At 39.5% G+C, this 15,272-nt stretch overlaps 1 protein-coding gene across 1 annotated transcript; it reads right to left on the bottom strand.

Annotated features, from left to right (window-relative positions):
- Positions 1 to 792: 792 nt before the first annotated feature.
- Positions 793 to 14,211, bottom strand: LOC117791283 (T-cell leukemia homeobox protein 3). Its single transcript, XM_034630991.1, has 4 exons — positions 14,039 to 14,211; positions 12,184 to 12,605; positions 7,239 to 7,467; positions 793 to 1,454 (listed from the first exon to the last, which is right to left on the bottom strand). Exons 1-4 carry the CDS (start codon positions 14,209 to 14,211, stop codon positions 1,253 to 1,255), a joined length of 1,026 nt encoding a protein of 341 aa, XP_034486882.1. The 3' UTR covers positions 793 to 1,252.
- Between the last annotated feature and the right edge of the window lie 1,061 nt (positions 14,212 to 15,272).

The raw sequence follows: 15,272 nt of genomic DNA, 5'->3' as shown, positions 1-15,272 counted from the left end.
GCAGTTAGCCAGTTAGTTCTTAAAAATTATTTTTTACTGCTTAATTTTTTAAATACTTGTATATCTTTTTGTGGACGAAATTTTATTCCTTTAATATACATCTTATGTTGTATTTTTGCAAATTTTATTTATTTTCTCCTAAGATATCACATCACATCATAAATATAAGGACTCCTAACAAACATTCTCATATCAAAATCAATTTTAAAATTATAGCTATAAAACGCAGCTTTAAGGCCCACTGTACGGCGCTAACATCGTTTCCTCCGTCTGCAACTTTGTGGGCGCCGTCTTTTAACTTGTAGCCGAAAATGGTTTACTTCCGCACCGGCGACCACCATGGAACTTGTAGGAGTTCAATGCGAAGTCGGTTTCAGAGTCGGCGCTAATGTGACAGGGTCCAACACTTTAAGGGATGTCGGCCTGGTCTAAGTATAGGGACTACCTGATGTTCAGGCGGCGTCTGTTTGTTTTGCCTGGCAGCGCAAAAAACACGTAATATATTTATAATGAAAGGCCGCAGGATATTTTTTTTAGTTGTAGTCACTGCTCAGGTCTTCTACCTCTAATTGTTGTTGGTTTTTCTTGGATTGAGCATATGGCTGATATCATTCGATGAAGAACTCATTAGGGCATCTTATATGTACATATATCCGGTCAATGTGCGGGACATCTTACAATAGCTGTCAATAAATCAAATTTATTAGACAGGTTCCCCATTTGTAAGTGTATCTATTCGAAATAAAAACACAGATTTGTTTGATTTCTTTGATTTCATAGTTTATTTATTTTCATATGTTTTGTTTAGTGTTTATTTATATGTTTACTAATTATTCATGTATAATACTAGGTTATGTCATTTGACTTAAGATTAACGTACAATTCAAGCCATATATTTAAAGTTTTGTTAGTTTTTCTTAAAAGTTGACATTTTGAGATTTGCATATCGCCTTTAAGTGTGGAACCATAACTTAGAAATAAAACACTGCGCTACAAACTACTTAAAATTTAATTGATAACTTAAATATATATGTGTATAATATGTATACATAAGGATGTATCTAAAACGTAAAGCTAAATATTTACAATTTGCAATAAAATGTGAGACCTGGGAACTGAAACTATAACTGATTCTATATCGGGTTCTTTTGCACTGTCCACTTTACTGCATTACTTTAACTTTATTTACAAAGCAAACTTTATCACAAATAAATCTTATACACTAGACGACAGATACTAAGTTTGTAGACGATTAGCAGCCCGCTGCATGCGACGCCTCCGCCCAGGGCTGCAGTCCGTGCAACGCCGCCAACGGAGCTCCGTTTACGCCGGATTGAGAGCTGAGCGGAGCCGACGGCGGTGCAAATCCTTTGCTAATGGCCTCCGCCTGTAGGGAGAGCATTAAGCGATTGGCCGCTTGACGCTCCGCTTCCCGCTCCTCGGCCGTCTGACGTCTGCAAATAGAGGAAAGAAAGAGACAGCGATTGAGTTATGATTGAGCTATGATTGACGTGGAGTAATGTTGGAATTTATCAATTGTTTGGCATCGCCTAATGTGCTTATTCATTATCGAAAAGCATTTTGGCTGCCAGTTATGGATCAAGGTTGGGGTTGTTAGCTCATCAAGTCATTATGTGGGCGGCTTGTTAAGACCATTTAAAACTAATCAAATCAAATATGCCGACTGCCACAATCCCAGTCGCAATTATACAGCTGAGGGGACAGCTTTTGTTTATTGAAAATTAATTTCGAGTCCACTTGCGTAAAATTACATTTTAAATGTTGCGCTCAAATGGGATTTAACCGAACAACCGAGTCACAATCGTTGGCAATTTGTGTGTGCCCCAAGCTGCTACTAAATAATTCAACTATTCATTCAACTGGAATTGCAACAGCCTTATGCTGTTGTTGCAATTCTGCTGCAGTCATAACCTGCATTCGCATTTACAATCCCATTTCCATTCCAGTTTCCAGTCCCGTTCTCGTTACCATTCTCATCCCCATTTTGTTTCGCGTTTGCGCAGCATTTATGCTCTAATTGTGGCCATCCCCCAACTCACACACACACACACAAACACAGACACTCCCTTCCCCCTGTGGTGGGTTGAATTGCCATTGCGCGCCATATTGAATATTTCATGATCTAATGAAGTTCTTCTGGTTCTCGTAAATACCAAACCCAGGAGCAAAGTTTGTCTCATAATTACAATGACTACCTAAATACCTTACTCATTACTGTGGGCTTGTGTGTGCGACCCACACATGTCATGATTATAATATAGTTTAATATGCTATCATTAAGGCTTTCATCAGCAATGTCATCATTCAAACTATAAGTATGTGCGTAACTTGAATGAGAGCTTATTAAATATACATTTCAACGCACTTTGAAATTCTCATTCCTAAAACCTACTGCGAATATCATAAAGGTGTAGGAAAAATGATAAAAAAAGCTGGTTGTGGAGAAATTTTAGAGTAGTTTAAAATCTAGACTTTTATTTAGCTTTACAGCGATTAAGGTTTTTTTGAACACCTTGAGTCGAACCATGAACAGAACCATTGAACGGTACTTATTGTATGAATTAGTATCTTATTGTTATAATTTTCTAAAAATATTCAGGGGTGCCACAGAAATCGAAACCAACCGAAATCTCCCAAAAATGTATGGAGATTAAGGAGATTCTCGTTTGGTTTCGTTTTCTGTGGCACCCCTGATTATTTTAATGAAGTATAATATAATAACAATAATATAATGAAATAAAGTAAAACTTCAAATCAAACAAGATTCTAACCCCTATTTTAAGCACTTTTTCTTAGATTAATCCCAAGTTCTTAGCGGATTTAGACTTGAATAAATATTTTGTATAATGTGCTTGGATATTTCGTAGTAAATTATTTCCTGCATTTGTAGGAATTGTCGAGGAAATTTTCGAAAGCTATGCATAAGCTCTGTTTTTTGAGCTCTAAAAGTTCCACTGTGCTGGGCTATACGAATACTTAGGAGTTCCACTGTGCGCACTCCCACATAAACGGGGGGAGTCTATCTTAAAAAATTACTGGCCATTACAACAACAATACATTAATTCCTTACTCGTACTCTTATCTGCAACAACTCAATTGTCTGGGCAATGCTTTAGATTCAAGTGAATTGCTTAACTTTTACTTTCTGGGATTTTGGATGTTTTATCTGCGAGCATTTTTACAGTTGGCGCATAAAAAATTCAACAAAAATTGATTAAAACTCCGAAAACAAGTAAACAAATGTACGAATGTGATGGAGTGTGTGTGTGTGAGTGTGTGCGAGTTTAATTCCAGTTGCTCTTTTGTGAACTGTGGCAGAGACAAGAGACAAGAGGCACGACTGTAATTTATCTTCAGTCAAGAGCTGCGAGCTTCGAAATGGAAATGGAAATGGGAATGAAAATGCAACAAACGCTTTACAAATGTTAACTGTTTGTCTTTTGGCGCCAGGGTGCTGAAAAAGTTTTTAGCCGCGATAAATAATGGCCCGACATTAGGCTAAAATGTTTATTAAAGCTCAACGCATAAATTGCCTGACTGCGCTCGCGTGTGTGCGTGGGGGAGAAAGAGAGAATGAGAGGTGGTGGAAGAAAGAGATAGAGATAGAGAGAGAGAAGGGGGGACTTTTATGTTGCCACAAATTTATTGGCAAGTCAATTGTCGCACTGTTAGCAGCTGCTCACAGGTTTTCCGGTCCGGTAATTAAAATCATTTCACACACCGCCCGCAAATGAGCGTCAACAAATTACGACAAAATAACTATGGGCCAAAAAGTTTTTGGGCCAGCACCCCCTCCGCGTTTGGGGGGAAACCAAACCAAAAAGGGCCTCTGGTAATTATCTTTCAAGACATAACAATTTAGCTAGACCATTAATTGGCTGGCCGGTCGCATGACTCCGCCTTCAAGTTGGCCAGTTCCTAAGGGACTTGCCACAAAAGACGAAGATTTGGCCCGTCCCGGATTCGGCCCATTTCGGCATTGGGCCAGGACACGTGCCGGGCGTAAGAGAGCTTCAAAGTTAATTTACAAATGGCCAACGCAGCTGTAATTAATTTCATTTGATTTTCCTTATGCTCAAAACAAAAACTTTGCTCTCAGGCAAATTGATTTTAGTCTTGCGGTTAAAGTTGCTTTGCAACTTCTTTTGGCCAACAAACACACATGCACACAAACACACACACACACTTCATTTGTCATATGTGTGTGTGCATGTGTAAATTTTTAATTAGACAGCTTTCAGCAGAGAAAAGTTTTCCATATGCCAAGCAATTAATTTCCTGTGTATCGTGCGAGTTTTCGTACTCCAATTTAAGATTTTGCCAAGCGAATCTCGAGTTAGGGCGCAGTTTTGATGTATGGCCGTGTAATTAAAAAGGGTTTAACGGCAAGTTGATTTATGTGCCGGTAGCTAATTAAATTATGCATATAGAAGCACTTCGCACACTTTTTACTCTGTAAAAAGGCAACATACAATTCCAATTCAAGCTGCGTCCTACAGTCAAAAGTTCTTGCCTATATAAATAAACACAATTTTGAATTTTATGAAATATTCAGAAAGCATAGAACATATGAATCTGTCTGTTAATTTTGTGTTTAAAAGATGAGAATTTTTTCTTATTAATTTTCGTGGTGGAAAACGTTTTGCGAACCGTTTCAAGAGGGTATGATAAAATGAAGTTAGCAGAAATGTAGGGTATATTTTTGGACTGTGCGTGGGCGGCACTTGTCAGACAACAGCTAGACGACGCCATTTATTTGGCCAAGTGAAGCAATGGCATACTATTTTTTTTTGAGTATTTCTCTCTCTCTCTCTCTCTGTGTCTGTCTGTCAGTCTGTTTCTGCCATCTGCCTTTTATCTTTGTTATTTTTTTCTTTGTTCGTATTTTTTTGATTTTACTAAACACATTGTCAGGCTGACAGGCAACAAGCTTCATTCAATTGCTCAGACTTCAAGCTGAAGCTGAATCGCACTTTGTTTGTTAATTATTAATTATTGATGTTGTTGTTGTTGTTGCTGTTGCTTTTGTTGTATGCTATCAAGGCATTTAAAAGCCTCAGCCTGCAAAACAGGTTACAATTTATTAATATTAAAATGCAAACAAGAAAACAAAATGCATATTTAGCAATCTTAGTGCCTCGGTCGCATAACTCATACGCCATGTTGGACGCAGTTAATTATTTAAATTACTTAGCGCACAGTCTTTTTTGCCGGCATTAAGGCAATTATGTGATCATATAGACATACACATACAGTCAGTCAGACATAAATATATAAGTAGTATATTTATATTTACGAGCAATACATAATCGTGGAGTTTGTATGATGCCGTTGCCATTTCACTTAGCCACAAACGAGCCGTGGCCATTGCCGTTAACAAAATTGCGTTTTACATCATTAACTTTTACGAGCTAAAATAGGCTCAAAATGGCTGATAAGCTGTACAACAGCTAACAGTCAAGACAGAGCCTGGCTAAGCGGCAATTAGCGTGTCTTAAATGGGCCCATAGAAAATATACTTGAGTAGAACTCATTTGATAAAGTTTTAAATATAAAGCGTACTTGCCCCATTCGCATGCATGTGTATTGTTAAAATTCTAATGCTAATAATAAAATAGAAAACAATTTGAGACACGCAAACGCGTTCAACGCATCAATGCTTCATTAAATTAGAGACAAACAAGCGCGTGACTTGTTTATTTGTAGGGTAGCTCATTCGTCTGATAAGGTAACATTGTGAGTTCCACATTTCGAAATACTCGTTAATTGCCATTTGCATGGCAAATGTACACCATGAATCCATTTCCATCGCAATAAATCAAAATAATATCCAACAAATGGTAGCCCCTAAGCATATGTGTGTTAAGTAAGAGTTTCATGTTGTAAATAAGTTCCTATACATATACAGATGTTACTACATGCACCAAGTACATCATTGTTAAGGCTTATTAATGTTGCTTCAAGCTTCAACAATCGATTAAATTGTTTGGATATTATTTTCAGCATTTAGCTCATATTTTGTTTCTTATTAAATGCTCTTTTGTCATTATTTATCGATTATTTGAAATAGTTAAAGCTTAAAGTATCTGAACATTATATTGTTATTAAAAAATATTAGTTGCTTTTGCATCATTATTCCAGTTATAAACATTTTATTTTGATTTGGTTGGCTTATTTCGATCTATTGAAATTGTTTTATTTATTGAAAATTATTTTATATTCATCTAAAGCTAATTATATCAAGTTGTGAACCTTGATTTATTGATGATTTTATCATCAAACGAATAACGAATAAGTGTAATCCAATTCTTTGTTTATCTCTACTATTCTATATAATTTTTGCTAATATCTCTATAAATTTCTGCATATTACAAGTAAGTTTTTATGCAGAAAAAAGTCTTTTAAATTGTAACATGAATTTAACTTCATTCATAAATAATTTTCACTTAATTTACCAATATTTCATTCTAATTAAATTACATTACATTTATTATATTTTATATTATTTTATTTGTTGTTGATTTCTAACTTTTGATTTCAAGGAGCCTATCAATAAAAATTTCTTTTTTTTTTGTCAAAGTTTGATTTGAACTACGGTCATTAGAGAATTTACGCATTGGACTATCCTATTGTCAAATTCTATAGGATTTTATTAACTATATTCAAGCCATTGTGGTCGAGAGACTGAACAAGAAAACCATCATGCCAATAATAATAACTTGTATTTTTAAAACTTCGTTTAACAAAGTTTCCTCAAATTTTATGTAAAGTATATATATCTTTATAGCGGCCATTTTGTGGCCATGATTAGCGTATGACTAGTAAAACCTTGTGCTCATTATTAGTTGACGCTACAAAGGGCTATTCGGTCTTGTGCAGATAGAAAATGAAACCACCCCCACGGTTATACCAACCCCTAGAACAATGCTGCGGATTTGGAAGGGGGAGGGCTGGAACAGCCGTTGTTGGCAGCGCTTTTTCATTTAATGTGCTCATGCATAATGGATAAACCTTTTACCCCCAACTTAAAAGGCACGCTTTGTTTTTTTCCTGCCTTTATTTTTGTTGCTACTTTTTGAGCAGAAGCCTTTTGTAGATTTTGTAGTTTAAACAAGGCAGTTGCAAGTGGAGCTGAGTGAGGGGAGGGAGTTTTGGGGTAGACTACCTGTCATCACTTTGGATGTGGGTAGCGTTGCATATTGATTTTTTGAACTTACCTCCATTTGGTGCGTCTATTTTGGAACCACGTCTTCACCTGGGCATCGGTCATCTTGAGTCCTCTTGCGAGTGCCGCCCGCTCCGCGGATGCGAGATACTTTTGTTTGTGAAAGCGTTTCTCCAACTCGGCCACCTGGATGCGAGTGAAGGATGTGCGCGGCTTTTTTCGCTTGGGCGGCGTACGATTCTGGTAGGGATGTCCAATGCGACGGGCAATGGGAAATGCAGCTGGAAAAAGGCAGCAGATATAATATTAAATAAAATAGATAAAGTTAAGTCAAGTTAAGTAGTTGCAGGTAATTGCACAGCTCACTTTCACTCAGTCGCTGTGTGTCCTCGCAAGCAATTAGCAAACAATAAATTCCTGCTCAGATAACAAGCAATTTCCGATATACACGTATGCTTCCGGGTCCGACACAGGCACCTGTGCACCACGGCTACTTAGCGACCTTAGACACGCCTCTACCTCTACCTGCCCCTTCGCGGCATGCTGTGAAATCAATTTGGGCTGGCCCAGCCCTTAAGAGTCACTGACTCGGACAGCTAATTGCCTCGAACTCTGGCTGGAACCTAACCTTTATCATAGAGCCAGACTCAATTCCGTCTTCTAGACAGACGCACGCGACATCAATTTCATTCAGTCAGTCATTGCCCGGTTGAGTCATAAAGTTGCGGCTTCCTAGGATGCGTACACATACATATGTGACCCAGTGTCTCGATTCTTAGACTGCGACTGAGACTCTAACTCAGACGACGCTGACGCTGGCGCTGACGCTGTCTTAATGGGTGCGGGCGCTCGGACTTGGAAACGAACGGTGGCTTGGCGGTGGTTCATTTGGTGGTTCTGCTGGCGCTGAACCTTTTAAAATTCCTGCCAGTCGACTTGCTTTGCCATGGCGTGCATGTTGTTGTTTATTATGTGCGATAAGGCCAGGCGCAGTGGTCACCAAAAAAATATTAAAACGATGTCGTTGTCGTCGGTGACAACTGGTCAACTGGGCGACTGGTCAACTGGGAAACCGGCTTGACCATCGTCACTGGGGTCATGCGATAAGTCAGACATAAGCTTGTGAATATTCTGGCGAAATTTATTTGCCAAAGGCATTTGAGAAACAATTTGAAAAACAAGATAAATCCCTAGACTCTATTATGGTTGCTCAAAACTGAGTCAAGTTTCTTCACAATTCAAAACTTGAATTCATTTTGAAAAGAAATTCCTTAAACTTAATGAAACAGTTTTTGAAATCGGTCCTCTATTATTAAAGCTGAACTTGGAGTTTGTACACTGTATGCTAAAAGTGTGATATTCAGCTGCAACTGAAGTTGTTTTTATTTTTATAAGAAACCCAAAATTTTTTTTGGCTGTCAACAATTTTAAAGAATTTTTTTGATATATTTTCAAAGTTATTTTGCACATAGGTATGTTAATTATAATAAACTATAATAAACTATGTATGTATTTTTTTCTAACAAATTAATAAAAACCCCCTTGTTGGAGATATAATTCGTTAAATGTAATAAAACGCAAAAATAAATTGAATGTGGAAAAATTGATAAAATTTAAATTCAGTATTTGAACCTGAAGAATGTTTTGCGAAAATATTCGAAATAATTATAAGCTAATTACTTAATATAGAAGCTCAAAATTCTTTTCAATAGTACTTTATAACCAGCACTAATTGGGAATTGCAAAAAAGTGCCAAGACTATGAAAATAAATAAAATACTTGATATGTTATTTGGATAGACATTTAATAGACATTAAGAAACTACGGACATGTTGAATTTCTTAAATTTTCACTAGATGAATATAATATTTGGAACAAAAGCGATATTCATAAAAGGTTTTATGTAATTTAAAAAATTATTATTTACTACTACGGTATTCACTCCGGATACTCTGAGGCCTATAAAAAGCAAAACTTGTACAAATCAGCCCGAGAATACGATTTTCCTATTAGTGTTCGATTTACAGATACAAGCTCATTCTAATAAAATTCACCCCCTTGGATGGAAATGTTCAATGCCAGAATCTATGGTGGGTGTTAAACTGACAAATCATGTTTTTTATTGCGACTTTTCCACAGGAACCCTTTTAAAAATGCGCCTGAAGAAATGTTAGACCGTGTGTGGCATAAATATCGCAAGGAAGAAAGCGTACACGGATTGGGGATTGGGATTGGCGAACCATTTGAATATTTCAAGCAATATCAATTTCAATAAAAAGCCATTTATCGCACCACATAAGCGATGGCTCGATTGGCGCACCACTCATATCCTTAAAGGATTCGTGGGGATGCTGGAGAAAACGCGTAAGCATAATATTATGGCTTACCAACGCTTGCCGTTTTTGTGCCTTCTCGTTGTGCTTATTTATGATGTTTTTGGCTCAGTTCTTGGCGTATCTTAAAGATACTCACAACCTGTCTGTGGGCTGTGGCTGTGGCAGTGGCTGCTGTTGTGGCTGCTGTTGTGACTGCCTGTAAACTGCTTTCCCAAAATACGTAAAATAATGCTAAAAGCTTTTAGCATGCATTATTGATGGCGCCTGTGGCTAACGCCAAGCCGGAGTCGAAGTCGAAGTCGGAGCCAGAGTTTGAGTTATTCTTGGCAGAGCCACAAGGCGTATGCGCAATAAGTATCTACACTTTGACCTTTTTTTGCTCAAGTAATTTGCCTTGCGATTTAAGCCAAGTTGTAATGGTTGAATATGCTAATAGTTTTGAGTATTTTGGCTATTTTTGAAATGGCTTAAAGGGCTGCGGTTGAACCAAGTCCCAAAATAATTGGCTCCTGCTGCGTCGGCTGTCAGCAAGCACAACAGCATTCCAATTAACATGCAATGGTTATTAATCATATGGCGCTACAAGGGCTAGATGGGAGAGAGAGAGCGGGGAGTGGTCAGCGGGGAGAGGGGATCATGGAGAGGGTCAGTCTGTTACGGGTGCAGAGTCAGTCCGTTGGCCGCTCGTTTGTCTTGTTAATGAAAAAAGCCAAGGCGCCAGCTTATCAGCAACTCAAGCGACACAACAAACACACACACTCGCACACACTCGCACACACACTCGTACACATATACATACTGACAAAGACGCTGACGAAGATGTTGACAAAACGAAACTGGTCAAAAGATCGTTCAGTTCGCTTGGTTGAGTGGACTTGACTGTCTCATAAGTGTGGCCAGGTTCTACTCTAGGCACTCTCCTGGCTAATTAAAAGCTGACCATGTCAGTTGGCCAGTCTCACATTGAAGTGTGGTATGCGGTGATAAATAAGAGTCCACATCTCGCTCTCTAAACGTTGAGTTCTGCGACCGCCCAATGTGTAATTAATTCCTTTTCGGGGCACAGCGCGAAATTAAAAAGTCATGTAAACCAGCTCATTAAAATAACTGAAAGACCGACACGGCAACGGCAGCGGATGTTGGCCATAAAAGCAAAAGTTTTAGCCACTGTCGCAATCGCAATGGAAATCGCAACGATCCTTAGTTAAGCAGCTTTTTGGCTGACTGCCCCAAAATGGCCTAAATATGAGTTATACAGGGGCTGACTGAGTTGGGACAGCTGATAAAGCAACTGCCAAGGCTCAGACCATGGCTCAGACTGCTGAGATGGCTGAGGCGTAATAAAATCAACGCGAGCTCATTATTTAAGCGGCTCGCGCTGCGAATGCCGCTTGTAGCTACAAGTGAAGCTCATAATGTAAACAAATTAACAAAAGCCAGCCAGTCAAGGAATCAAAGAGGATACGTAAACGTATGTGATACGTATATGTATCTATAGATGTGTGTATGTATGCTTGTGGATGCCACTGACTGAGCGGCATATGCAAATGCGATCGCTTCTGGGCGGTGGCACAGCGTTAAGTTCTTTTTTTTTTTTTTTTTTTAACTTAAGCTGCGATTGCGCATTTGAAGGCAAACATGTTTTTATACTTTAGGGCCAACTTCAGCTTTGGCAGACCTCACACACATACATACACAGATACTGAGAGGGGCCAAAGCTATAGTTAGCCCGGTACCCAAAGGCTACAAAGGGGATTATAAGTTTGTCACATTGTATGTAACAGGCAAAAGGATCCTTTTTAGTATATATATTCCAGATGTGCATCAATGGCCGAGTCTATATATTAAGGTCTGTTCGTCAGCTCATATGAATACAAAAATTTCAGCGACCATGAAAGATAGCGTTCCCAAATCTGGTAATTATACTCCTATAGTGTGCAGGCAGATCCAGTTTAGCTTAAAATTATACCACAAGATCAATTACAGTAGATATTTTCAAAAATATATATTGTGGTTTGTAGCACAAGCTTGGAAATTAAAATTTAGAGTTTTTCAGGGAATAATTTTACTCAGCGTACGGTCAAAGATAGAAGGAAAATCTTTTTATTTCTTCCATTTTTTTGATAAAGTGTTTATAATTATAAGCACGTTACGGCAGCTTTAAGAATTTCGAGTGTCAGCAGGATTTTAGGAAGAAAGATATAGAACAGATTTGGAATCCAAGCCATTATATTTTCAAACTACAATAAGAGACTATGTATTTCTTTATGTATGTAGGATATTTAAGGGCTTGTGTACCGGGCTTCTAAAAGTCGAGCACACCCAACGATAGCCTTGTTAGTTGCTGTAGTTGTGCCTGTGGGCCCAAATGACATGCCGACAGGCATGTTGGCTTAAAAGACTTCTCTGATCGCGCTTATTAGCGTGGCCAGAACAAGACTTTAATAAGCCGCACTCTCGCACTCGCACTTGCTGTCGCATTCGTGTGCGTGCCACATGGTAATCATGGCCCAAAACAGTAGCTGCCTTGTTTGGCTACCGTTGGACGCCAGGCTCATAAAAGCCCAGAGTGAACATGGCCCAAACACAGCGTGACCCCCAAATGTTGATGTGTGTGGATGATGCGTATAAAGGATGAGTATGAGGATGGGAATAACTCACCTGCCAGTCGATCCTTAACCGCCTGATGGGCCAACGCCGCATGATGCAGTGGCGGCAGCGCCCAAGTTAACGGCGTGCGTTGCGGCGGAACACGCAGCACATGGCCAGCGGCGGCGGCGGCTGCCGACGGATAGAGATGCGGATATGTGTAGAGAGCGGCGGCGCTGCCGTATGTGGAGTTGGCAATGCTGGTGGCCAGTTTGTAGGCAGCCAGCTCATGATCATCCGCTTGCAGCTCCTTGTCATCAATATTTCGGTCAGCGCTGTTGTTGTTGTTGTTGCTCGGATTGTTGCTGTGACTGATGTTGTTATTGTTGTTGTTGTTGTTGTTCGTCTCGAAGGGTTTCGATAGCAGACGGGATATGCTGAAGGGCAGATTCTCGCTGGACGAGGAGCGCGTCTGCTCCGATTGCAGCGATTCGCTACAAATGGAAGAAAACCAAACAAAATTGTTGTCGGTGTTGTTGTTGTCTCATTAATATTAAAAGTGTCGCACGATAAGCAACCATCGGCAGAACAAATTATTAATTAATGTTGCCAATGGCATTTCGAGACCAGTTGACTTAAGCCCACGCTATATATGTTACATAGTTGTTGCTATTGCTGATCTTTTAGACAGATTGCGTTGAAACACGCAGAAATCATGTTTTCAGCTGTACTCGCAGTACGCGGCGTATACGTAATGTTGACTGTCGACGTGTTGGCAAATTAAGTAATTATGCAAATGCTAGACGCATTTGATTTGAATTCTATAAATCAGCAGACGACATCGAGAGGCGCTCAAAACGAGTCACGATCGATATTTAATTTTTTTTATTTTTCCAAAAAACTTTAAACTCAAATCAAACAATAAACACTTTCCAAACTATAAAACTATATTTATAAAACTTGTTATAAAATATCTATCATATGGTATGCTCTTCTCTTTTGTATCTCTCTCTCTCTCTCTTTACATTCCTTTATGTTTTCGATTTTATAGGATTTTTATAGCACGCTCTATTAAAATGTTAATCCAATATGCTTGGGCCGCCGACTGTGGCATTGTCTCGAACTAGTTTAGGCCCATTTGGGAATTGTTATCAGAGCGCGCTTTTTGGCGCCTTGCTAATGTGCATTTTTATCGTCGACTGTCCCAGTCCCAATTCTCAATTCTCAATTCCCCAATCCCCAACCGATTTAATACTTTGTCTCTTTTTTGTCTCTTTGTGCACCCTGTAAATTCAGGGAGTTTCATTTAAGTTCGTTGCGGCAATTTATTAGTGTTTAAGAGGTTTGTTCACGCCAAAGCCAAATTGGTCTAAACTGTCCGACGGCCCTAACTATGGAGATATGAATGAAAGCGACTCGAAGAGTTGACTGTCATCTATTGCCAGCTTGTTAACCCGACAAAAGAAGTCTTTGTGTAGCCGTAGAATGTTTAGGCCATAAAGAATAACATTTTGTGGAGCATTTAAAGATTAAAATGTTGAATAGGTCGAATTGCATATTGTTAGATGATTTTCATTCATTTTAATTAACATTATTTATTTAGTATTGAATGTTTTCTATTATATTTTAATAATTATTAGATTGAAAATGTTATAGAATGCTTAAGGATTGAATATGTTTAATTAATACTTGATACTAAACATATCAATGTACGGACTTTGGGCTCAAAAGCTGAGTGGTTTATGATTTCCATCCATTATAAATAAAATTGGATGCATTATATTATATATTAATAATTATTAGATTGAAAATGTTATAGAATGCTTAAAGATTGAATATGTTTAATTAATACTTGATACTAAACATATCAATGAACAGACTTAAGGTTCTACATCTGAGTTTGATGGGCCTATAATTGACATATTACCTGAGTGGCGTTTCGGATTCGTCGTAGCAACTGCCACCATCCATATCCACATCGGAGCCGCTGCCACATGACATTCGTGAATCGGAATCGACATCGACATGTATTTCCTGCTCCTCGACATCGTCGCCATGTTCGTGCTCGTGCTCGTGCTCGTCATCCTCGTGGCTGGACATGTTGACAACGAATGGCGCCAATTTGATCAGTTTTAAGCACTAGAAGTTTCACTTGGTCTTATTTCGTATATTCAGAAATATATATATATATATATTTCCAATAATATATTTTCAATAATCTTTACTCAATTCGTTTGTCACAATCACAAAACACACAGAAACTTAAGGCAAATCGATGCTTGTTTGGCAGTTTAATTAACTTGGCTGATTGACTTCCGCGACGAAAACCCGACTCGACAAATTGAGCTGACGCCGTTGACTGAGATGCGATCTGCAAAATCGCCGAGCTGAGAGCGGGCGCGTGCTGGCGGGCGTAAACGCTTTTCATAAATGCAGTCCAAAATAAAAAATATGCCGACGGACGATTGCGCTGTCTCAGTCTCAGTCGCTGTCGCTGTCGCTGTCTCAGTCGCTGTCTCTGCTGTCAGTGCTGCTACCGCCGCGTAGCTTGTTAGCCAAATAAGCAAGCCCAAAGGCAGGAGTCACCCCGCTGGCAGCAAAAACAAATACAAATACAACTACAAACACCAGAAAAAAAGACAAGTAAAACCAGTTTGCCTGACGCCGGCAGCGCTGCCGCGGTCGTTGTCGCTGCGAGCGCTGCTGCTTCCTTCCTATTTGGTTAACGTTAACGAGCCTGTTTGCCACCTTGTTTGAACCTAACCTACCATAATAAACGTTAGCCAACCCTCGCAGCCCACAACTCTCACCCCCGCTCTCGCCCCTGCCTCGCACACTGTCTGCTGCGTGTGGTGGTTGCCGCTGGTTGGCCCGCCCCAGCCACATTTCCATCTCGCTCTCCCCAGCTACCTCTTTACTCCCTCTCTCTGTCGCTCTCTCTTTTGTCTTGGCACGGCACATGCGCTCGCACACTGCTTGCTCTCTGGTCAACGGGCAAACAGGTTTCAAGCTGCACACTGCTTGGCAGCACTGGCTGGCAATTGACGCAGTGGGCGTAACACTGCTTGCTTGCGATTGGTCGCTGCTTCATGAGAGCAGTGCCTTGGCATGAGGAGGAGGGTGGCTGGGAGGGGGAGGGGAAACTGGCAGCATTGAGCTTT

Source organism: Drosophila innubila (genome assembly GCF_004354385.1).
Source record: "Drosophila innubila isolate TH190305 chromosome 3R unlocalized genomic scaffold, UK_Dinn_1.0 2_E_3R, whole genome shotgun sequence".
Taxonomy (NCBI): Eukaryota; Metazoa; Arthropoda; class Insecta; order Diptera; family Drosophilidae; genus Drosophila; species Drosophila innubila.
This window is presented reverse-complemented; position numbering and strand designations above follow the sequence as displayed.

Excerpts from the sequence above, each read along its gene's own strand:
- LOC117791283 (XM_034630991.1), bottom strand. The coding sequence starts at position 14,211 with ATGTCCAGCCACGAGGATGACGAGCACGAGCACGAGCACGAACATGGC. Across the intron at positions 12,606-14,038 it reads GAATCCGAAACGCCACTCAG|CGAATCGCTGCAATCGGAGC; the intron begins GTAATATGTCAA and ends TTCCATTTGTAG. Across the intron at positions 1,455-7,238 it reads AATAGACGCACCAAATGGAG|ACGTCAGACGGCCGAGGAGC; the intron begins GTAAGTTCAAAA and ends CTCTATTTGCAG.